Genomic DNA, 25,561 nt, shown 5'->3' on the forward strand with positions numbered 1-25,561 from the left:
TTTTGGCTCATTAGTGTACGTTTGAAATGTTACATGTAAACATCTCAGGTGTATCGATTTATTGACCATACCAGTTACACTGTCTGTTCATAGGATGCAGAAGGTTTGACTCAAATTCTAGCTTTATTATTTTCCTGAGTAAAATGTATAAATACTATACTTTTCCTTCAAACCTGCATTTTTTAAAGCCTCTTAGGATTTCTTGACATCTTGGTTGAAGTAAATATTACTGCAAAAACGAGACTAACACAGGAGGCAAGTGGAGTTCCCCGTTTAGTAATTGAAGACTGCCGTGCACTGCTTGGTGGCATAAATATCAGACTACTGAGAGGGTAAGTGGCCATAATGCCTTCTCATACATGTGAAAATGTAAATACTCCAGTAACAAATGTAATCATGTGTATCTATACAGATTGCTTTCTGGGATTTTGGATGGACTGCTGACCAATGTTCTTCAGAACATCTTACCTGGAATTGTAAGCATCCAGAGCGAACTACTAATATTTTATACAAATAGGTTTAGTTTAAAGGCATTGTGGGAAAATGATTAAACCTCTACTTTACCTTCATGAGACTGTACATGTTGCTTTAATTAGCACATTTGTGCATGTATGTACCTTTTTTTGCAATAAATTTAAAGAGAGTCTGAAGCGAGTTAAAAACTCGCTTTTTAGCTTATAATCATCATGGGCATGCTTGCCCCAGCTAAAACGCTACTATCCCGCGGCTGAACGGGGGGTCTTTACCCCCCAAATCCACTCCGTGCTCGCCGGGGATCTCTTCCTGGTGAGGCAGGGCTAATGGCCACAGCCCTGCCTCACAGCGCGTCTATCAGCGCGTATCTTCGCCTCTGCCCGCCCCTCTCAGTCTTCCTTCACTGAGAGGGGCGGGGGAGAGGCGGAGATCCGCCGCTGATAGACGTGCATGGAGGCAGGGCTGCAGCCGTTAGCCCTTCCTCCAGCAGCAGCAAAATCTACGACCAAGTTGGTCGTGGATTTTGCATTGGGGGATTTGGGGGGTAAAGACCCCTCGTTCAGCCGCGGGATAGCAGCGTTTTAGCTGGGGCAAGCATGCCCATGATGATTATAAGCTAAAAAGCGAGTTTTTACCTCGCTTCAGAGTCTCTTTAATCAAAGAGGAACTGTAACGGCACATAGTAGAATGCAAGAAATTGTTCAAAATAACCACTTTTACAAAAAGTATCCTGTTTTCAGCCTCAGTAAACTTCCTATAGCTATTTACTGTATTGCTGTATATTGGTATGTAGCCCCGCCCTCCCATTGAGGCTGTTTATTATGAGGTATTGTAGCCCCCCCCCCCCCTTCCTCCAGAGCATTCTGGGAGACCAGCAATGATTGTGTACTGGCTTTAAAGCCTTCGGTAACGTACATTCTGCAGGGATCACTTGCCAGCACTGAAGATGTTGCCGCCTGTGAGAAATTTCAGAAAGCCAATCAGGCATGGCCAGATTTCTTCTCTTTACCACCCAAGGCCACTGTCAGCAGTTGCCCCCCCCCCCCCTTCTGTATAGGTAGCCAGATGACCCCTCCCCCTCCAATATAGGTAGCCAGATGACCCTTCCCCCTCCCTCCATTATAGGTAGCCCATTGAGCCTCCCCTCTAGTATAGGCTGCTAGATGACCCTTCCCACCGCTCTCACCTCCAGTATAGGTAGCCAGATAACCCCTCCCCCTTTCCTCCAGTATAGGCAGCCATAATGAACCCCCTCCCCCTCCAACTAGTATAATAAGCCAAATTACTCCCTCTTCCATATAGATAGCATGATGACCCCATCCTTCCAGTATAGGTAGCCAGGTAACCCTCCCCCCCCCCCCCCTCAGTGTAGCCTGCTGCCCACCCGCCCTTGATCTTTTGACTTTGTTAAGATTGCACAAAGGCAGAAACTTTCCATCTTTTCTGAAGAATTTCCAACTCTCTACAGCAAGCGAATACAGTCAGTACATTTGTCGGCACCTGACAGAAATTAGTGAAGCTTTACTTACCTGAGGCTTCTTCTGGTCCCTAAAAGTCTATCCACTGCAACGGTGCATTTCCTTTTCCTCCAGGCTGCTGTTGTCCCCTCCGTAAGATCGCAACCCGCGGCTGGGTTGCAAGCTCCTGCACATGCACGTGCGCCATGCGCCTCTCACAATAACGCTCCTGTGGCTGGTAGCAATTTGTCCTTGCAGTCTTTGTGAACTGCAAAGGCATAGAGCACTCCTTGACATGGGAGCGCAATCACAAGAGGTGCAGGGAACGCCTGCGCAATCGTAGGAGCCTGTGACCCAACCACAGGTCCCGTACAGATCACCTGACTCGCCTAAAGATATCACCACCCGTGATAAATGTCAGAATGTAAATCAGGGAGAGGTAAGATTTTTCAATGGGCAAACACTGACTTAATAATCTATAAATTATTTTCACTACAGTTCCTCTATAATAAAGATTACTTTGATGAAAAGCTCTTATTTTTTATGTGAATATTGCTGGAATCCTCAACAGAAAATAATATTTATTAAGTGAAAGATTACTCTACACCCTAACATGAACCTGTTACTTTAAAAAAATGTATTAGGTTACACGGTCAATAAAGGATTGTAATTAAATTGTGTGAATGGGGGAAGACCCTCAGATCGCCGGTTATAGAGATACTTTTTAGTTATTAAGAATCAGAATTTTTAGCGCACCAGAGGAGGTACACAGCAGCTCTGAACATTGATAAATAAATACTGTCTTTTGCTGTTGGTGAAAATTGTGAGACATCTCACCCCATTGCAGTAAACGTGACATTAGGTTATGAAGTCATAAGTAGGGATAGCCAATGAGCTGCAAATAATTTTGAGTTGATGTAGGATTATGCAAATTTGGTATGCATATGTATGCAGCTTGAAAATGGACCAATCGAAATTTTACTTCAGCAGGATTTGATTGGTTCATTTTCAAACAACATAAATTTGCAAATAAAATTTGCATGATGCTGCATCAACTCGAAATGATGTGCATGTCATTGACAATCTCTAGTCATAGGGAATCTCTTCTTGAAATATAAGACATTCAAATATTGCTAGAGAGCATAGAAATGTGATATAAATGGAAATTCAGTTGAAATTAAGTAACTGAACATGTGATTGGTTTTATTCTACAGCTATGTCCAGTGGTAAATGTAGTACTCGATCTGGTCAATGGTCTTCTAATATCGGTGAACTGTAAGTTCAGTATACAAAGCTGTGTGTTGATTATTGTAATAAGTTCAATTATTAGTTTAAGGAGTACCCTAATATTTTTTTCTTGGTACAGTGGAAAAGGTGTGTATAGTGGGTGTCCCTCTAACACATGGATGTCAAACCGGTCCTTCGAGGGTCGAGGTCCTCACACATTTTTTACACAGCTCAAATTAATTGATGGGTCTGAATCAGGGTAGGTGTGGTCCATCAGGTAGAAAACATTCCTCTCTTTCTCAGTCCATCCTAAACACTGGCATGGATCTGGCCCTCCAGGCCTGGAGTTCGACACCTGTGCTCTAACATTGCTGTTGCAATGCATTGTTTCAACAGCAAAGAGCTTAGTTAAGTAGAGCCAAAAGTTTCAAGCAGCCAGTTTCCAGTAAACGCACGTATCAAATTCTTAGTCAAAAATCATTTTTCTAAAGTGTGGGTCTGATTTACTAAACTGAAGGACTACCAAAAGGCATCCTTTTGGCTTTGTATGGCACGACAACTGCAATTGCCAGGTGGGATTCAAGATTAGTGATGAGCGAAAATGCCAATATTCTTTTTGCGCCTAAAATTTGACTTTCGAGTAAAAATGTTATCCGAAATAATTTTGTAATAAGTTGGTGATTTTAACATTTTTAGCAAATGTTTGCACTAAAATAAATTATTTTCTTGCTTTTTGTGAATCTTTGCTTAATAAGGGATTTAATGACCTGCCCCATAAATAACTGAAAAAAAACATAGGAATAATATCTTAAGAACTCCAGCACCAATGTATTTCCATTAGATTTTGAAAAATCAGCAGCAGAGACAATGAAGCAAAGCTAAGGAATATATACCAATATATTTAAATAGTCATTTGAAAATACAATATAAAAGTCCTATTTCACATATTATCGTCATATTAAAGTACTTACCTACTGTAATAATAAAGCTCTTTGTGTAGTTGTTTTAACAGGGTAACGTCCAACTAAGCTAGTATGCATCCTGGCATTTATTCATCATTTTAATCTGGATTATAGAACATCACAAAAAGTCTTTTCATCATATCTGAGGTGTAATATGTTCATTTGAGTGTAAACACATGTGACTATTGTCAACTCAAAGATGAATTTCCCATGAGCTTACCAAGCTCATGAAAAACATGATATATTATTACATTTGGGATTAGTGCTAATTTTAATCATGATTACTATATTTAACTTATACAGTACATTCCTTGCGAATCTCTTGTGATTCCACCAAGAAAGTTGGGCACATAGAAAATAGGTGTGTTGTCACTTGCCCACAAACCAAGTTTACATAATGTGTAAAGAAAGAGTAAGATTCCTCTAATTTTGGAGAAGTTCACATTATGCATGTTGCGTGACACTCTTGCTACAGCACGGGCAAAACACAATAGGCACTCTGCATGTTCTAATGAGCATGTTACCTTTTTTATTAAAAGAGGGAAACCAGCTTGGCGCTACTAATGACATTTATTGCCAGACAAGTACAAGACATTCAAATGTCCATTGACAAATGCATGTGTATACTTATCATGGCTGGCTGGTGGTGTGCTGGGATAGCAGTGGGTGCCAGTGGTACATGGCCTGACGACCGTTTCGATGTGCTTTGCTTCCTCTAAGGCTCTCTTCTGAGGCTGTACATGCACAAAGAGCCTCAGAAGAATCATAGCACAGTGAAACGGTCGTCAGGCCGTGCACCACCAGCACCCACTGCTATCCAAGCACACTGCCAGCCAGCCATGATAAGTATACACATGTATAAACATGCTTTTGTTAATGGACTTTTGAATGTACTTGACTGGAAATAAATGTCATTAGTAGTGCCAAGCCTGTTTCCCTCTCCTACTTTTGCAGTGCAAATTTCTTGAGCTTTGAGCACACTTCTGCCGTCTCAACACCTGCTGATAGCTTGGAAGGGTCTCCACTGTACTGCTTCATACTGAGTGCCTGCCCACCATCCTTTTTTTCTCTCATATACATTATTCAGAAACACATTGTAGAAAGTGGGTTTGGATAATGTGGTCTGTACAATTTAAGGTGCAGCGCGTTCACATTCAGCAACGCAGCGCACAGCGACACGCGGAAGTAAACACAACCTTTCTCTGCTGATAAGGTTTTACTGCACATTGACCTGAGATGTACACAGAATGTGATCGATAGGTGCCTGCCTAGTCGCATTAGTTGAATTTGCCTCAGATTTGTTCAGATTTGGCCAACGGAGTTCCAATGGTTGGGTTAAATTTGAATAAGAATTCCATTGAAGTGCAGAAGGGTTTCTGTTGGTGTCGACATCCATCATCAGCACTCCATAAAAACACATGAATGCATTTTTTACACTACACTTGATTTGGTGTGTTAATCAATCTGCTTCCAATTGTTTGCGAATTACAAAACACATGGACATCTGCAAAGAATTTGAATCGTAGGAGTCCTTTTATACTAGTATAATTCAGTTTTGCCTCATCGCAAATGTTGCTCCTGCTGCAGTTTTGAAATATTTGTTCTTCTGTTCCTAAAATCATATGAAAATCGCAAACAAAAATCGCAGAAAAAATTGTAAAAATCACAATGAAATTGCAGTGCGTTTGTGATTGCGTTTTGCAATTAGAAAAGTGTAAACGAGTTCTAAAAAGCAGATATTATTGGAGGAAAAGGGGAGAGGTAAATAAACAGCTAAACATAGAAGTGGAAATACAAGCAGTATTCACTTTTCTGTGATCCAACTCAAACAATACATTTTTATTTCAACACCAACACCACTGCCTAGATCCAGAGGGGCATTTAGGGACATACATAAAAAAAATTGCCTGGAAATTTGGTGGATCAGAAAATCCGGTAGTAGAATGTTCAAGTGGAAAAAAAAATACTGATATTTTACTACAGTTAAACCTAAGCCTATTCTCAAGCTGAACCCTCCCACGACTGATAAAGGGAACTTGCAATGGGGGGGATTTAAGAAAAATTATACATACCTGGGGGCTTGCGACGGGGGGATTTAAGAAAAATTATACATACCTGGGGCTTGCGACGAGGGGATGTAAGAAAAATCATACATACCTGTGGTTTCCTCCAGCCCCCTCCAGGCTGATCGCTCCCTCGCCGCCCTCCTGTGCCGCCTGGATCCTCTGCAATTTGGCCCGGAAAGTTCTTCGGTCTGGGGCATACTGCACATGCGTGTTCCCAGCCGCTCACACACCCCATCGCGCTTCAGTTGCTGGGAGTGTCCTGCACCTTCGCACTACTACTACGCAGGTGCAAAACGCTCCCGGCCACGGAACTGTGCCTGATCGGACTGGCCCCGAATGAAGGACTTTCTGGGCTGAATTAGGGAGGATTCAGGTAGTGCAGGGCGAGGGAACAATCAGCCTGGAGGGGGCTAGAGGAAGCCCCAGGTATGTATAATTGTTTAAAGTCCCTCGCACCTCAGGTGCATTAACCTTAAACGCTACCCCTTTTTTCGCACTGCATGAGTACTTGGACATCTGCTTACAGGGACTTCCTGGAGCTTCCCTCTGTCATCAGTCTCTCTCTCTCTCTCTCTCTCTCTCTCTCTCACACACACACACACACACACACACACACACACACACACACACACACACACACACACACACACGGGTAGCAGGGGCATAGCAATAGGGGTTGCAGAGGTTGCAACCGCATCGGTGCCGTTGGGCCATAGGGGCCTTTAAGGGCCCTCCCCCAACTGCAGTATTAGCTCTCTATTGGTCCTGTGCTCATAATAATCACTTCTATAGATACTTTGGTAATCATTATCAAACAGTTCCCCATCCCCTTCTTGCACCTATGACACTGTAGTTGCCATTGGCAGGTTTTGGTGCGCCGTATCAATTGTTATGTATAGAGTGCTTGGGGGGGCCCCATGTAAAACTTGCATCGGGGGCCCACAGCTCTTTAGCTATGCCACTGACGGGTAGGTTATCTGCTCAGTAAATTCTAACATGACTTTAGCTCCACTTGAAACATTTTGTGATTAATTGTCCTTTTCATACAGCACTTGTTCCTCTTGGGTTGCTCGGCAGCATTCAGTATACAGTATCCAGTCTTCCTATCATAACGGGGCAATTCATTGAGCTGGATTTAAATGTAAGTTTGTATTTTTTTGTTTAAGACTTGGCTGAAAAAAAAATTCCAGAGTGGAATATCTAAATAAATAGGCAAAAACAAAAAATGCTACTCTGCTGTTCGCACATAAGGAAATGATGTAGACCGTATGGAAATGATCTATATACTATATATCGAACTGTATCTATGATAGTGATGTAAAGCCCCAGATCCTACTGTTGTAGGTTCTGGATATAGAGTCCATTAATCTTTAGTTTCCCTACAGTTTAGGTAATTCCTTACTGCATGTCAAGCAGGCAGTACATGCATGTGTGACAAGTGTGTGCATGTACCCTACAAGCAACAAATCAGAATCTCTTGCAAAATTAATATTTGTAAAATTTGTGTTAGTACACTAGACAATTGAGTGGATGCCACCTCCTGGAGGTGTCCACCTAGCTTCCAGCCATGGCTTGTTCAGAGCGTGATACTGTTGGCCAATGGCCACTGCTTACCTAAAGTACGGTCAGCGTGATTGTAGATGAAATTGAATGCTGGAAACAGTTTTAGATTGAAACTAGAGAACGCAGCCTTAGTGATGTGAGCTGTTAGATATTCCACAATTGGAACTTCCTAAACTCCACGTCCTACATGTCCAAAGCAATGAGCAGTCTCATGGTAGTTACATTGTTGACACCCTAAAACTGCATCTATTGCAGGTCTATAACTGAAATATTTATAAAAAAGCTACATAATATTTATAAAGGGTAACAAATGTGAAAGTATTTTTTTAGCAATTCATTTCATCTAATATAATCCTAACATTTGTACTATGCGGTTCTCCTGCAGTGTTAAGGAGTCTTGCCCAAGGACTTCTTACTGACTAGGTACTGACCCTAGACAGGATTCAATCCCTGGTCTCGCATGTCAAAGGCAAAGCCCTTAACCAGTAAACTATGCAGCCACTAGTACACTAGGCAGCCACTAATTACATGTATAGTAATAATTCCTAACATTCTGCAGCATGTCACCACTCAGAAAATGGGCACTGATATAATACCTATAACTCCCTCTCAGCAGCTGTCTATCAGAGTGAGCCTCCCTAGCCTCAACTCCTCTTCACTCTATTGTTCTTCCAGCAAATGTTGTTGTCCCTCAAAAAAACCTGTTCTTGACCTGCTCTGAACTGCCTCACGCAGAGAGCAACCAAGACCATAACTACTACTTCAGCCAAAATGATTAAACTTTGAAAAACGCCTTATACTCAGAGTAGCAATTTTCATACTGAATGGTGGGTGCGTCTATTTGTAATTCTATTTTTTTTAGGAAAATGTATTTCTGTGTTAAATCATTTTGATCTTCACTAGGGAATTGATTAATTGATTAGGCTAATGTTGCTGTGATTGGAAACAATGGACTTGCAAATTACTCGTCACCTGACTGCAATTGACAGACAGCAATCAATGTGTTGCTGATTGCTGTTGAAGGGTCTAGGACACGCAGTCTATATTCATTTTCCCAACCACATAACAGCCAGCAGGGACTAGGTTACGTTTTATGCAATTATAGACAACTCTTGGCTAAATAGACATCAGGCAATTAGTACTAAGCATTTAAGGCTACTTTCTATAATGTAGAGTCATGTGAGACTACAATACAATGCAAGCCTATGTGCAATAATCCAGGGAGAGAAGGGAAGGTGTTTTCTTTCAGTCAGTCTTTACTGAAGGAACTGGACACTCAACAAAGATGCCTGTCATGGACAAATATGGATTTCCCTCTAGACTTCATAGGCACATGCCTAGAGGTGGACAAATCTAGGGAGGAAACCTCATATGGCCAGCCCAGTCCTGTCCTTTAACTACTTGCTACTACCAGACCCCATGCAGAGTTTCCACAAGAAGCACTTGGAGCATAAATGAAGTTCTGGTCCAGTGGTCCTCCTCCTCAGTTTTCCAGTCCCGTCTTCTCTGTTCAGCTAGGGATTAGTACAGTTTTGAATGATAAAGCCAATACTACCATTATCTTGATTGGTAGTGATGATCATAAACTACTCATTACATTTACGTCAAATTTAAGTGATGTTTCACAATAATTGGCATACGTAGTTACGATTTGAACATTCAACTGATTTCATGTAATCCATTCATAATTTCAAGCAATATTATTTTTCACATCATTTTCACATAATTTAATGCCGACTTGGTGGTTAATGGTTAATAGCAAAGCTCCCCTACATGATATTATAAATGCTACATATGTTAACCACTTGAGGACCCACCCTTTACCCCCCCTTAAGGACCAGCGCTGTTTTAGGTGATCTGTGCTGGGTGGGCTCTGCAGCCCCCAGCACAGATCAAAGGGCACTCAGAGCGATCAGATCGCCCCCCTTTTTTCCCCACTAGGGGGATGATGTGCAGGGGGGGTCTGATCGCTCCTCCTGGCTGGCATTTTGCGGGGGGGGCACCTCAAAGCCCCCCTCCGCGGCGAAATCCTCCCCCTCCCTCTCCTACCTGCCACCCCCGGGAGATCTGGGCTGCACAGGACGCTATCCGTCCTGTGCAGCCAGTGACAGGACGTCCCCTTTCACATGGCGGCGATCCCCGGCCGCTGATTGGCCGGGGATCGCCGATCTGCCTTACGGCGCTGCTGCGCAGCAGCGCCGTACAAATGTAAACAAAGCGGATTATTTCCGCTTGTGTTTACATTTAGCCTGCGAGCCGCCATCGGCGGCCCGCAGGCTATTCACGGAGCCCCCCGCCGTGAATTGACAGGAAGCAGCCGCTCGTACGAGCGGCTGCTTCCTGATTAATTAGGCTGCAGCTGGCGACGCAATACTGCGTCGCTGGTCCTGCAGCTGCCACTTTGCCGACGCACGGTATAAGCGTGCGGTCGGCAAGTGGTTAAAGGGAACCTTAACTCTAAAAAAAATGAGTTTCACTTACCTGGGGCATCTTCCAGCCCCCTGCAGCCATCCTGTGCCCTCGCAGTCACGGCTACTCCGGTCCCCCGCTGCCAGCTAGTTTCATTTTTGCCGACTTGGAGTCGGCGGGCCGCCATGCGTACCTTTGCACACATTCCCGCTAGTGCAGGAAGCTATCGCAGACATTAACACAAACATTTTCACGCGTTGCATCTGCAACATGTAAAAATGTACATGTTGATGTCCTGCACCAGCGGAAATGCGTGCAAAGGTACACATGGCGGCCCGCCGACTCCGAGTCGGCAAAAACGAAACTAGCTGGCGGGGGACCGGAGGAGCCGTGACTGCGAGGGAACAGGATGGCTGCAGGGGGCTGGTAGATGCCCCAGGTAAGTGAAACTCATTTTTTTTAGAGTTAAGGTTCCCTTTAAGAAAAACGATGGGAACAAGACAAGGTTTTTAAGAGAAATTAATTACGAATTCTCCTGAAATTTTACATTACGATTTTGCATCATAATTGCGAGCTATGATGCGAAATTACGATTATGCAAAATTTGTGCTCATCTAATGATGATTGGACTAATGGTTGGAATGGTGAGGACAAATGGCGGAAGAGTAGATCATTGTTGCCGACTTAACCCTTGGGTCAGGATACAATTAAACTGAAAGAGGAGGAAAGTAAGAATGCTTTATTGACCTTTTTCACGACCATAGATATGTTTAAATGTAAAATTGCTCATAATGTTCATCTATTAACTCTTTCCTTTGCCTTCCACAGACAGTAGTGAGTCAGCTGGGTGGAGGCTTGATTGACTACCCTCTTGGAAATGTTAAACAAGTTTATTTACCACCAATGAAGGAAGCCTCAGAATCCCAGCTAGTCTTGTCTTCCAATTTTCTGGGCTGTGTACTCACTGCTCTGCAGAAAGAAGGTCTAATGGATCTTGAAGTCAGGGATGGAGATGTAAGTGACCTTTACAATTCATTCAAAAAGTGACTTCATGGAGCCATGCTTTTGAAAAGATCTGTTCCTAAATTCAAGGCAAATACTTTAGCTTTACCCTTTCCAAACCATTACTGAGACCACCCACATCCCCATCCACCCCAGCACTGGCTTTCCCATCCGTTGTGTGGGTTGGGAGATGTGGGTGATCTCTGTGTGCTGTGCCAGGGAGCTGGTGGGATCTGACCACCTCCTGGATCTAGTGTGTGAAATAGACCCGTCCATCAGAGTGGGGGCAAGGCCGGTGCCGAATCACGTACTCTAGCTCCCCCTCACATTAAGGAATTGTCGGAAATGCCCATTTCCGATTCCGCAGAAATTCCAATTTCCGCCAATGCCCATTTCCGATTCACCTTTTTCCTGATTTTTTTTTTATGTCAGAGGAGTATTTTATTAGTCATTTTTTGCATTAGAGAATGCAAAAAAATGACAAAAAATGGGAAATGGGAAATCAGATTCTTATGATTGGTTTAAAATTACTGCGGTTATTCGATTTTTACGGAAAAATTCTGCATTCTCTGATTGGTCCAATGCTTCAGAGTTCTGTAATCGGGCTAAAATCACCAAGTTGCGATTTCCATTTTCCGATCAGAAATGCGTAAATTTTAATTCCGTGGAATCTGAATAAGCATCCCTACTCACAATACGTATGCTCCAGCGAAATAATCTATTATGTGGCACAGTGTGGTGCTGGGGGAGTTCAAAGTAAAGGTTTTATGCTGGGAATACACGGCTCATTTTTGAGGCAAATAGATGGTTAGATAGATAATGTCCGACATGTCCGATCTCACTTTCGATCGTTTTGCAGCTTGATTACAGATAGAAGTAAATGGAAAAAGATAAGGAAAACGAGCGGAAGATAAAAGAATCGACTGCAGAATCGAGCGGCAAAAACGATCGAGCGGAGAATCGACCAACAGAAATGAATCGTGTAGTCCCAGCATTATACTGATTTGAAGGACTCCATGTCAGATTAGATATAAAGGCGGTGTAGGACAGGAGGAAAGAGCTCTACAAATGCAAGCATTAATAATATACCGTGTGCACTTAGAGGGACACTGTATAGTCACAGCTTCACATCTAATAACTAGAGATGGCTCGGACCTCCGATTTTAGGTTCGCGAACCTCGAATGCGAACCTCTGCAAAAAGTTTGGTTCGTGCAAACTTTTCGAACCGCAATAACCTTCAACGGGGAGGCGAACTCTGAAAACTAGAAACATTTATGCTGGCCACAAAAGTGATGGAAAATATGTTTCAAGGGTTCTAACACCTGGGTTTGTGCATGGCGGAGTGGAATACATGCCAAAAGTCTCTGGGAAAAATCCGAATTTCACGCACAGCAGCGTTTTAAGGGCAGAAATCACAGTGCATGCTAAAGTGGAGTCCTAAAGTGCTTTAAAACATCTTGCATGTATATACATCACTCAGGTAGTGTAATTAGCGTACTGTCTGCTTCACACTGACAGACCAAACTCACTGTGTAATGCACTGCAAACAGCTGTTTGTGTAGTGACGGCCGTGCTGGACTGGTGCACACCATGGTCAGAGTGCAGGCGATAGCGGTTTTCAAGCCCATATGGTCGCCGGGCTGAGGTAGCTCAATGACAGAACAACAGTGACTGTCCAGCTAATCGAATTTGGTCTGTCCACAATGAAGCAACGACCTTATTATCTTGGGTTTGCTCCCCAACATTTTCATATAGCCGGCGGTCATTGCTTCATTGTGATACGCAAGCCCCTACACCGCGGCAAGGTAACGATCACGAAGGGGAATTGACACATATACATGCCTTTTGTTTTGTTGTTGCAGCCCGAGTGCAGCCAGAAAAATTAGGCAGGCATGTACACGCACCAGAAAAATTATTATAGCGGCCGCTGCTAGCAGCGGCCTAAAAATTCAGGAATCTGCCTGGAGTCCTGGGCCCTGTTGGTGGTGGCGGAGAAGGCAGTCAAGCGGCCTGCAGGCAGAGATGCTGTGTGGGGAGCGATTTAATCTTGGGGCAGGCAGTCACACAGGTCACACAGCGTGCAGGCAGAGATGCTGTGTGTGAGGACTGACTTTTGGGCAGGCCTGACTGTGCTTTGCAGACCACGTGGTCAGATGGACCCTTGACCCAACGCTGTGTGCCAGAGATGACATCACTTGCCTTTCAACATCACGGTACAGTTTGGGTATCACCTCATCAAAAATTGAGTCGTGGAAAGACCAAGACCCGCATAGGGACAACTACCTTACAAAGGCACATGATGACGAAGCAAAAACTGCAATTGGATGACCACCTGAGGAAAAGCAGCACACAAAAGCAAAGCCACACACCGCAGTGGAAGATACCAGGCCGCAATTATTTCTCAAAAAAGGTGATACCTAAACTGTACCGTGATGTTGAAAGGCAAGTGGTGATATCTCTGGCACACAGCGTTGGGTCAAGGGTCCATCTGACCACGGATGCCTGGTCTGCAAAGCACGCTCAAGCCTGCCCGAAGACTAAGTCAGTCCCAAAACACAGCATCTCTGCTTGCACGCCGTGTGACTGCCGGCCCCAAGACTAAGTCGGTCCTCACACAGCACCCCTGCCTGCAGGCTGCTTGACTGCCTTCTCCGCCACCACCAACAGGGTCGACCAGGACTCCAGGCGGATTCCTGAATTTTTAAGGCTGCTGCTAGCAGCGGCCACTTTAATAATTTTTCTGGTGCGTGTACATGCCTGCCTAATTTTTCTGGCTGCACTGCAGCTGCACCAACAAAACAAAAGGCATGTACATGTGTCAATTCCCCTTCATGATCATTGCCTTGCCGCGATGAAGGGGCTTGCCTATCACAATGAAGCAATGACCTACGGCTATATAAGTGTGCTGGGGTTGGGGGGCACACCTGACCCAAGAAAATAGATAAGGTTGTTGCTTCATTGTGGACAGACCAAATTCGATCATCTGGACACGTTGTTCTGTCATTCAGCTACCTCAGCCCGACCATATGGGCTTCAAACCGCCATGGTCTGCACTCTGGCCATGGTGCGCACTAGCAGGGGCGTAGCAATAGGGGGTGCAGAGGTAGCGACCGCATCGGGGCCCTTGGGCCAGAGGGGCCCCAAAGGGCCCTCCCTCGACTACAGTATTAGCTATCTATTGGTCCTGTGCTCATAATAATCACTTCTGTAGATACTTTGAATAGTGGTAATCATTAACAAACTGTTCCCCATCCCCTTCTTGCACCTCTGACACAGTGGTTGTCCTTAGCAGGTTTTGGTGCGCCGTATCAATTGTTATGTATAGAGTGCTTGGGGGGGCCCCAAAGTAAAACTTGCATCGGGGCCCACAGCTCCTTAGCTACGCCACTGCGCACTAGTCCAGCACGGCCGTCACTACACAAACAGCTGTTTGCGGTGTGTTACACAGCGAGTTTGGTCTGTCAGTGTGAAGCAGTACACTAATTACACTACCTGATTGATGTATACACATGAAAGATGTTTTAAAGTACTTTAAGCCTCCAATTTAACATGCAGTGTGATTTCTGCCCTTAAAACGCTGCTGTGCGTCAAATCCTGATTTTTCCCGGGGACTTTTGGCATGTATCCCACTCCTCCATGCAAAATCTCAGATGTTAGACTCCTTGAAACATCTTTTCCATCACTTTTGTGGCCAGCATAAATGTTTCTAGTTTTCAAAGCTCGCCTCCCCGTTGAAGTCTATTGCGGTTCGCAAAAGTTTGCATGTTCGCGAACGTTTGCGGAAGTTCGCAAATGCGGTTCATGAACCAAAAATCGGAGGTTCGGGCCATCTCTAATATTGGGGGGATGAAGTGAAAGGTATGCACTGACTTGACTAATGCAATGTGCAGTCACATAGGTGCAGTGAACAGGTATGCAGTGACTGGTATCAATACAGTGTGCAGCTGTCACACACACAGGTACCGTGAACAGGTGCAGTGACTGGTGGTATATAACACTGCGTACGCTCACGTGGATAGGTGCACTGAACAGGTAGGTATGCAGTGATTGGTATTACAAATGTGCAGCTGTCACACACACAGGTACTGTGAACAGGTGCAGTGACTGACTGGTATATAATATAACACTGCTTGCAGTCACATAGGTAGGTGCACTACTGAACACAAAAAAAATAGATCACAAGAACAACATTAGCTCTCAAAAGAGCAGTTGAGGATGAGGAGTGCTTTTTAGCAATAAGTATCAGCAAGGAGCAAGCTAACAAGCCTAACACAAGAGCCTAACTAAGCTTTCCCTATGTCAGCAGGTTCTCTCCCTTCTCTTATTACTGCAACCACGGCTACTGTGAACAGGTGCAGTGACTGCTATATAACATTGCAAGCTTCTGTCACGCAAGTGCAGTAAACATGAACAGGTATGCAGTGATTGGTATTACAAATGTGCAGCTGTCACACACGTGCAGTGAAAAGGTAGGCACTGAATGTGCTGGGCCTTGCAGTGGCACAGTAGGAATTAGCAAGGGGCCAAGGGCCAGCTGTGACTGACTGACAGGGCTGTATATGGAAGTGTCAGTGGGACACACAAAAAAAAATAGATCCCAAGAACAACATTAGCTCTCAAAAGAGCTGTTGAGGGGTGCTTTTTAGCAATAAGTATCAGCAATGAGCAAGCTAACAAGCCTAACAAGAGCCTAACTAAGCTTTCCCTAATGTCTCTGCAGCAACCTCTCCCTTCTCTAATTACTGCAGCCACACGAGTGAGGGAAATGGCCGACGCTGCCTACGTTTTATAAGGGAGGGGGGGCCTCCAGGAGGGAGTGTAGCCTGATTGGCTACCCTGTGTCTGCTGACTGTGATGTAGAGGGTCAAAGTTGACCCTAATGATGTAGTATAGGGGGTGGGTCGAACTCGTATATAGTTCGCGGTTCACCACAAACGCGAACCACAGAAGTTTGCGCGAATAAGTTCGCAGTCAAACCGGTCAGGCCATCTCTGCTGATAACAAGGTGAAGTAAGTGGAACAGGCCTGGAGCAGAGGAAGGGCTGGGACCCACTATAGATAGATAATCGCTTTCAAAGACACTAGCGATTTTGATAGCTATTTGTGTACATAACAACCAGCGCTCTCCGGAGCAATTTTAGGGGATGCTGCGTCCTGCGCGGCTGCAAGTTTGGCAAATCACCCCTGGGGAATCAGTGGTATAGGCTTGCATTAGCGACTCGTCAACAGCAGAAAGCGCTGTGGTAAGCACTCTAGTAGGCCCCGGCTTCTTCTCCCAAGGAACGATAAAGCCAGTGAGGAACTTTAGCGAGAAGAGGGAAAAAAATATTACAATACGTTGCAAAGTGAGAGGTTAAAAAAAAAATAGACTAGAAATCAAGAAATGATTGATACTCTCCATATAATGTGTTCATATTGTTTGATTTCCACAATCAACCTGCATGTAATCATCTTTACTACTGGCAGACAAGAAAAAAACAGACAGCACCAACTGCCATTATATATAACCACACCCCCTAACATTGCGAGAGGCTAAAAGGTTGTTTTTTATAGATATACACATGCGCAGAGGGAGATAATTTTTACTTGGCAGTTGGAAAACAGCTGTTATTTCCCACAATACAACAGAGCTCAGAGAGGAAACTGTCAGGACTATGGCCATGACATCACACTGTAGGAAGGGTTTTACCACAATATCAGCTATACAAACCCCCGATGATCCATTCAAGAAAAGGTAAAGATTTTTCATGGGAAAGGGGGTATCAGCTACTGATGTGGGATGATGTTAAACCCTTGTTTGCAGTTCCTCTTTAAGGAGGTTTATATGGGTAATTGCATAGCTCCCAACTGTCCCTCTTTTGGAGGGACAGTCCCTCTTTTGGAGCCCTGTCACTCTGTCACTCTGTCCCTCTTTCCTCCTCATTTGTCCCTCTTTCAGGACTTTGTCCCTTTTTCTATGTAAATATGTATATTTCTCTACTAAAATTGTGTTTGATTGACTCTAAACTTTATTCCCATCCTTTAAATTGATATATTACTAATTTTAAAATGTTAAAATGAAGGAAAATGAACTAGTATAGAAAGGACCAGTGTGGTATGAGTAAAACATATTTTTTCGTGACTAAGGGTGTGATGGGGGTGTGATCTGGGGTGAGGCAGGGGCATGGCTTAAGTGTCCTTTCTCATCTCCAAAAATTGGGAGGTATGGGTAATTGATAAGACTGTTACATTCATGAGTTCATACTTATCAGTATTCAAAGGCATGTTTTCTTTATTTTTTTTTTTACTTTCCCTTGTACAATATATACTGTAGGTAAAAATCCCACACTCAGTGGATATCTACATAATGCAACAGAAACAGCACAAAAAAGGCTTCAAAAGATCTGTTTTAACTACAGGTACCAGTGGCGGACACAGCCAGCAGTGGGCCCCTGTGCAAAATATCAATTGTGGGCCCCCCTGACCTGCGGCACGCGAAGCGCGCCGCGGCAAAAAATGGGCGTGGCTATAACCTAAAACGGGTGTGGATAGAACCTGCGGCGCATAAATGGGCGTGGCAATGACCGGATAAGGGCGGAGCTAACTGTAATTTAAAGTGATCCCGGGGTGAGAGTGATATGGAGGCTGCCATATTTATTTCCTTTTAAACAATACTAGTTGCCTGGCGGCCCTGCTGATCTATTTGGCTGCAGTAATAAACTGAATTACACCAGCAACAAGCATGCAGCTTAATCTTCTCAGTTCTGAAAATATTGTCAGAAACCCCTGACCTGCTGCATGCTTGTTCAGGGTCTATGGTTGAAAGAATAAGAGGCAGAGGACCAGCACGGCAACCAGGCAACTGGTATTGCTTAAAAGGAGAGAAATATGGCAGCCTCAATATTATTCTCACCTCAGGTTCCCTTGAAAAGTGCAACGCAAAGACAGTGGGCCCAAGTTTTGGTGACCCTTTCCCCAGAAAATTCACATAATTGTGCAGGTTTTCTCAAGAAAATACACATAATGTGAGCAGATTTGCCCAGAAAATACATTCAATCATGTCGGCAGATATGCCCAGAAAATACGTGCAATGATGTCGGCAGATATGCCCAGAAAATACATGCAATGATGTCGGCAGATATGCCCAGAAAATACGTGCAATCATGTCGGCAGATATGCCCAGAAAATATGTGCAATCATGTCGGCAGATATGCCCAGAAAATACGTGCAATCATGTCGGCAGATATGCCCAGAAAATACGTGCAATCATGTCGGCAGATATGCCCAGAAAATACGTGCAATCATGTCGGCAGATATGCCCAGAAGATACGTGCAATCATGTCGGCAGATATGCCCAGAAAATACGTGCAATGATGTCGGCAGATATGCCCAGAAAATACGTGCAATGATGTCGGCAGATATGACCAGAAAATACGTGCAATGATGTTGGCAGATATGCCCAGAAAATACGTGCAATCATGTCGGCAGATATGCCCAGAAAATACGTGCAATCATGTCGGCAGATATGCCCAGAAAATACGCGCAATCATGTCGGCAGATATGCCCAGAACATACGTGCAATCATGTCGGCAGATATGCCCAGAAAATACGTGCAATCTTTTCGGCAGATATGCCCAGAAAATACGTACAATCAAGTCGGCAGATATGCCCAGAAAATACGTGCAATCAAGTCGGCAGATATGCCCAGAAAATACGTGCAATCATACGTGCGATGACGCACGTCCACGGGTACATGAACTTAGCAGCAGTTAATTCAGCAGTTGACATCAACAGGGAACTTTGAGTAAAGCCCTGTCTCCTAATAAAAAATGATGCGCTATTTACTATACATATAGAAGATATTAGATAGTGAGCTCCTCTGAGCACAGTCAGTGTCGTGACTATGTACTCTGTAAAACGCTGCAGAAGATGTCAGAGCTATATAAATACATAATAATATGATAAGACATTCAACTATGACTATGGTAGGAGTAGTGTGAGCTCCTCTAAAGGTCGGGAGGGTAGGTGGGTGTGTGGGCTAATAAAATTACCTGTGAGGGTGGGTGGGCTAAAATATTACCTGTGAGGGTGGGTGGGCTAAAAGATAACCTGTGATGCAAAAGATTACCCATGAGGGTGGGTGGGCTAAAAGATTACCGGTGAGGGTGGGCTGAAAGATTACCTGGGTCTGGGTGGGTGGACTGTAGGATTATCTGGGTGGGTGGGCTGTAGGATTATCTGAATGGGTGGGTGGGCTGTAGGATTACCTGGATCTGGGTGGGCTGTAGGATTACCTGGGTCTGGGTGGGTGGGTGGGCTGTAGGATTATCTGGGTGGGTGGGCTATAGGATTACCTGGGTCTGGGTGGGTGGGCTGGAGGAATACCTGGGTCTGGGTGGGTGGGTGGGCTGGAGGAATACCTGGGTCTGGGTGGGTGGGCTGGAGGAATACCTGGGTCAGGGTGGGTGGGTGGGCTGTGGGATTACCTGGGTCTGGGTGGGCTGTAGGATTACCTGGGGGGGGCTGTAGAATTACCTGGGGGTGGGCTGTAGGATTACCGGGGGGGCTGTAGAATTACCTGGGGGGGCCTGTAGGATTACCTGGGAGGGGGAGCTGTAGGATTACCTGGGGGTGGGTGGGTGGGCTATAGGATTACCTGGGTCTGGGTGGGCTGTAGGATTACCTGGGGGGGCTGTAGAATTACCTGGGGGTGGGCTGTAGGATTACCGGGCGGGGGGGCTGTAGAATTACCTGGTGGGGCCTGTAGGATTACCCGGGGGGGCGGGCTGTAGGATTACCTGGGGGGCGGGCTGTAGGATTACCTGGGGGGCGGGCTGTAGAATTACCTGGGGGGTGGGCTGGTCGGTCTGGGAGGGTGAAAGATAAGATTACCTGGTCAGGAGGGTGGGTGGACTATTTGCTCAGGCTGGGAGGAGGGCCCGATCACTACCTCACCTCGGCGGGCCCCCCTCCTGTTATGCGCGGCGCCGAGCGGGAGATACAGCTATTAGTCTCCGGGCTGCAGCAGACACTAGAGCTCCAGCCGCCTGTCCACTCCTGTCTCCTCCTCAGCAATACCGCTCTGCACTACTTCCTGATTCAGTGCGTGCAGAGCGGTATTGCTGAGGAGGAGACAGGAGTGGACAGGCGGCTGGAGCTCTAGTGTCTGCTGCAGCCCGTAGATTAATAGCTGTATCTCCCGCTCGGCGCCGCGCATAACGGGGGGGGGGGGCCCGCTGAGGTGAGGGAATGATAAAAGTCGGGCCCCCCGGGGATGAAAAAACTTTAAAAAAAACAAAAAAAAAAACGCCTGCAATGCCTAATGGGCCCCTCAAAAACGGAGCTTGAGGGGCCCCTGTGCGCTTGCACGGCCTGCACGGCCGTATGTCCGCCACTGACAGGTACATATTGTTTCGGGTACAGTACGCCCTTTGAGACTTCATCTTAGCCTCAGGGGCCTAGATTTACGTACCTCGCCACAGTTGCCACTGTGCGCGCTCCCACGCACATTCTCGATGCAGTTAGAAAACACCTTCCCATTCACTAATCAAAATGCCTGTGATCAATGTAGGTGGTTATTGAGAAAGTGAAAGTGAAAAAACATATGCAATACTCACAGCACACAGTAGGGGACATCTAGTAGCCAAATCATCAAATTACACCTACATACACCAAATTAAATAAAATATCCTATTAATTAACCCCTTACCCCCCACCACCACCTACACACACACACACAGACACACACACACACACACACACAGTTACCAAAATAAAAAACTTATATAAAAAAATAGAAAAAAGTGACATTTCAAAAAAAAGTTACATTAGGGACTCAACTTTTTAATATGTATGTCATGATGAGGGTATCTTACTTTTATTTACATCTTTATTTCCAAATAAAATATTGTCGCCATACATGGTACTAGGGACATATTTTAAATGATGTGATAAAACTATGACTAAAAACCAAGAAATACTTTTTTTTCTTTCTATTTTCTCTTGATTATCCCTGTAAAATGCATTTAGAATAAAATGATTGTTAGCAAAAAGTACCACCCAAAGAAAGCCAAATTGGTGGCAAAAAAAAACAAGATATAGATAATTTCAGTGTGATAAATAGTGATAAAGTTATTGGCAAATGAATGGGAGGAGCAATGAAAGGTGAAAATTGCTCTGGTCCATAAAGAGAACAACTCATTAGTGGTCAATTGGTTAAATCAGCTGTACCATAGCCCAAACTGGCACTCAGCATGCCTGTTGCTGCACCTTGTAAGATTACATCTGATTGCTTTCAGATACCTGGAGTCCCACCTCTGACAACAACAACGCTTTCTGGAATCATCCCAAAGGTAAGAGAGAAATAGATTTGTTATTTAAAGCCCTACAAACTTGCCTGAAACATTTATTTTGCATACAAATTGGAGGCACTCTGCCACACATACAGGGGGGAGACATTGAAGGGTCAGCTTATCTGCAGGTCACACATTACTAAGTGTTTTCAGGGGGAAAGTTGGGGGTTGGCCTATACATGGGGCAGCTTATACACAAGTATTTTCAGTAATCAGGAGGAGGGTAATTATCACTATTACCCTTTTATATACTAACTAGTTGACCTAAGCCCATTTAAAAACAGGCTCTAGGTCTCCTCACGCCGCCACTGCCGCCAGTCAGTGCGTGTGCGCACCTGTCCACTGCGTGCACACACACACATGCCCGCTCGGCCGGCCCGCCCTGCGTCCTGTCCCAAAGGCTGTCAGTGCTTGTCATGCGTAGTAGTGCAAAGCACTGACACAGGGACAGATGCAGGGACACTTGCATTTTATTACATAGGATATCTCAATGGTGCGACTGTAATTGAGGTCTGTTTGAAAAAACACAACTCACATACTGTACACTGTCCAGATGGTCGGGCCCCACACTGATGAAGGACAAACCTCTGGCGAAAGTGGGGTAATGATGCAAATGGCAGGATGGATCTCACCCAGATGTACAAGGCAGATAAAGTGCCTGCTTTTGGGACATCACACGTCCGCGAGGTAAAGCCAGCTCCACACCTCAATCCAGGCTTGATGGCTCACATGTGGTGTCCTGTTCCACTCACTAGTCTACTCAGTTGCAGGTCGATCACATTGGCGAGCGTCATGATTTAATTTTGTACAACCAGTAGTGTTCGCACTTTCGTGCTACTGCGCAGACGCACAACATTCTTTACGATTTAAGCTAGAATTAAAAATAGCAAAATTACATTATCAACCCATGTTGACATCATTTTTTTTGCTTAATCTTCGGGTTTATTTGTTTGTTTCTGTAACAGATTGCTGCAATGTATAAAGAAGAAAGACCTTTGGTGATGAAGGTTACCGTTCCTAAAGCTCCAGTGGTGAAACTACAAAATAAAAAAGCCAATGTGATGATGTTTGTGAAAACAGAGGTGCTTGTGTTGGGTGCAGACAACACACAGAGGTCTCTCTGTGTTCTCGGAGTGGTAAGTAAAATAATACTAGCAAAAGCAGGATTATTATGCAAAAAAAAGTAATAAGTCCCTTTTTCCACTACACAGCTGAATCGCAAAATCGTTAGTGATTTTTAAATCGCTAGCTTTGCTACTTTATTATAGAAATCATGAGAAATCATATATTGATTCGATTTGCAAATCACAAATCGCAATCACTTTCTGGAGCGATTTTAAGAGGGATGATGCAATGCAAATGAAAAATCGCAATCGCATAACACAATGAATGAAATCACAATCACTGGCGTTTCTGATTGCGATTGCTAGTCGAAAAGCACCCTTAGAAGCACATTAATGCTAGCAATAAACAACAGATGTTGTATTGATGTTACATGCTTTGGACCCCCATGTTAGCACAGCAGTAGTGCTGTACCCATTTTGCAGTGTCCTGGTTAAGGTCAAGGGTCAAATATTGCTTGCTTGAAATCTGGGTCAGAGTATCTGCCAAAAAAACAGGATTAGCTGGGTTGGAGAAACAGCAACAGGACTATGGGTCTTCTAGATTAACTGATGTACAGGATCTTCTCAAGAAATTAGCATATTGTGATAAAGTTCATTATTTTCTGTAATGTACTGACAAACATTAGACTTTCATATATTTTAGATTCAAATACACACAACTGAAGTAGTTCAAGCCTTTTATTGTTTTAATATTAATGATTTTGGCATACAGCTCATGAAAACCCAAATTTCCTATCTCAAAAAATTAGCATATTTCATCCGACCAATAAAAGAAAAGTGTTTTTAAAACAAAAAAAGTCAACCTTCAAATAATTATGTTCAGTTATGCACTCAATACTTGGTCGGGAATACTTTTGCAGAAATGACTGCTTCAATGTGGCGTGGCATGGAGGCAATCAGCCCGTGGCACTGCTCAGGTGTTATGGAGGCCCAGGATGCTTCGATAGCGGCCTTAAGCTCATCCAGAGTGTTGGGTCTTGCGTCTCTCAACTTTCTCTTCACAATATCCCACAGATTCTGTATGGAGTTCAGGTCAGGATAGTTGGCAGGCCAATTGAGCACAGTAATACCATGGTCAGTAAACCATTTACCAGTGGTTTTGACACTGTGAGCAGGGGCCTGGTCATGCTGAAAAATGAAATCTTCATCTCCATGAAGCTTTTCAGCAGATGGAAGCATGAAGTGCTCCAAAATCTCCTGATAGATAGCTGCATTGACCCTGCCCTTGATAAAACACAGTGGACCAACACCAGCAGCTGACATGGCACCACAGACCATCACTGACTGTGGGTACTTGACACTGGACTTCAGGCATTTTGGCATTTCCCTCTCCCCAGTTTTCCTCCAGACTTTGGCACCTTGATTTCCGAATGACATGTAAAAGTTGCTTTCATTTGAAAAAAGTACTTTGGACCACTGAGCAACAGTCCAGTGCTGCTTCTCTGTAGCCCAGGTCAGGCGCTTCTGCCGCTGTTTCTGGTTCAAAAGTGGGTTCATGCTTCCATCTGCTGAAAAGCTTTATGGAGATGAAGATTTCATTTTTCAGCACGACCTGGCACCTGCTCACAGTGCCAAAACCACTGGTAAATGGTTTACTGACCATAGTATTACTTTGCTCAATTGGCCTGACAACTCTCCTGACCTGAACCCCATAGAGAATCTGTGGGATATTGTGAAGAGAAAGTTGAGAGACGCAAGACCCAACACTCTGAATGATCTTAAGGCCGCTATCGAAGCATCCTGGGCAGGGCCGGGCCGAGGCATAGGCTGGAGAGGCTCCAGCCTCAGGGCGCAATGTAGGAGGGGTCGCAGAATTCATTCAGCTGTCATTCCTAATTGTGTTTGAAGCAGAAAGAAATAAGAAAAGGGGATACATGGCAGCGACTGCAAGCCAGATAACTAGATATTAAGGTGTTGGGGAGGATGTGGGCCCTGTGGCGCCTCTTAGTCTAATAGCAATCAGTGTGTGACGGCTGGGGTGGGAGGGATGGAGGGGCGCACTTTGCTGTATCAGCCTTGGGTGCTGGAGGACCTTGTCCCAGCTCTGATCCTGGGCCTCCATAACACCTGAGCAGTGCCACAAGCTGGTTGCCTCCATGCCACGCCGCATTGAAGCAGTCATTTCTGCAAAAGGATTCCCGACCAAGTATTGAGTGCATAACTGAACATAATTATTTGAAGGTTGACTTTTTTTGTTTTAAAAACACTTTTCTTTTATTGGTCGGATGAAATATGCTAATTTTTTGAGATAGGAAATTTGGGTTTTCATGAGCTGTATGCCAAAATCATCAATATTAAAACAATAAAAGGCTTGAACTACTTCAGTTGTGTGTATTTGAATCTAAAATATATGAAAGTCTAATGTTTATCAGTACATTACAGAAAATAATGAACTTTATCACAATATGCTAATTTTTTGAGAAGATCCTGTATATGGGGAGGGGGAGCTAGCTCATCTTGCCTAAGCTGACAAACAATCTACTGATGCACAAACTGATGAAAAATGTATGTTGGCCATTGGAAAAGGGTGATGGAAAATTCAATGCATTTTAGCTTGCTGTGCAGAGCAGTCAGATCCAGAATTTGCGGGGTTAAACAAAAGTTTTGCATGCATCTGATCAAATACCTTAGCTGGCAATTAATTTACAGATGGAACCAAATTAAGTTGTTTCATCAAATTTGATCTACTTTGTAAAGGTCAGCACTTTGTAATTAGCCCCTCCAGGACCGCAGGCTTACACCCCCCTATTGACCAGGCCATTTTTCTCAATACAGGGCTGTGCAGCTTAGTCATGTTGCTGCACAGCCCTACAGCTCACCACACATATTAATTTTGCCTCCTTTTGTTCTCTGCCGGAGGTCTCTGATCACTGCTGCAATCTTTTTTCATTTATTTATTTATTTTTAATGAGAAAAGGGAGGCTTTTCCCTCCCTCCCTCCCTCT

General features: G+C 44.4%; 1 protein-coding gene across 1 annotated transcript in view; it reads left to right on the forward strand.

Annotated features, from left to right (window-relative positions):
- The window catches only part of LOC137542351 (BPI fold-containing family B member 4-like), an 86,744-nt gene that overhangs the window by 30,280 nt on the left and 30,903 nt on the right, over positions 1-25,561 (forward strand). The window contains exons 6-12 of the mRNA XM_068264191.1: positions 189-332; positions 413-476; positions 3,146-3,206; positions 7,236-7,327; positions 10,987-11,172; positions 21,439-21,492; positions 22,458-22,628. Of these exons, the coding sequence (XP_068120292.1) occupies positions 189-332; positions 413-476; positions 3,146-3,206; positions 7,236-7,327; positions 10,987-11,172; positions 21,439-21,492; positions 22,458-22,628 (772 nt within the window). The remainder of the gene's footprint in view (positions 1-188; positions 333-412; positions 477-3,145; positions 3,207-7,235; positions 7,328-10,986; positions 11,173-21,438; positions 21,493-22,457; positions 22,629-25,561) is intronic.

Source organism: Hyperolius riggenbachi, chromosome 12 (assembly GCF_040937935.1).
Source record: "Hyperolius riggenbachi isolate aHypRig1 chromosome 12, aHypRig1.pri, whole genome shotgun sequence".
Classification (NCBI taxonomy): domain Eukaryota; kingdom Metazoa; phylum Chordata; class Amphibia; order Anura; family Hyperoliidae; genus Hyperolius; species Hyperolius riggenbachi.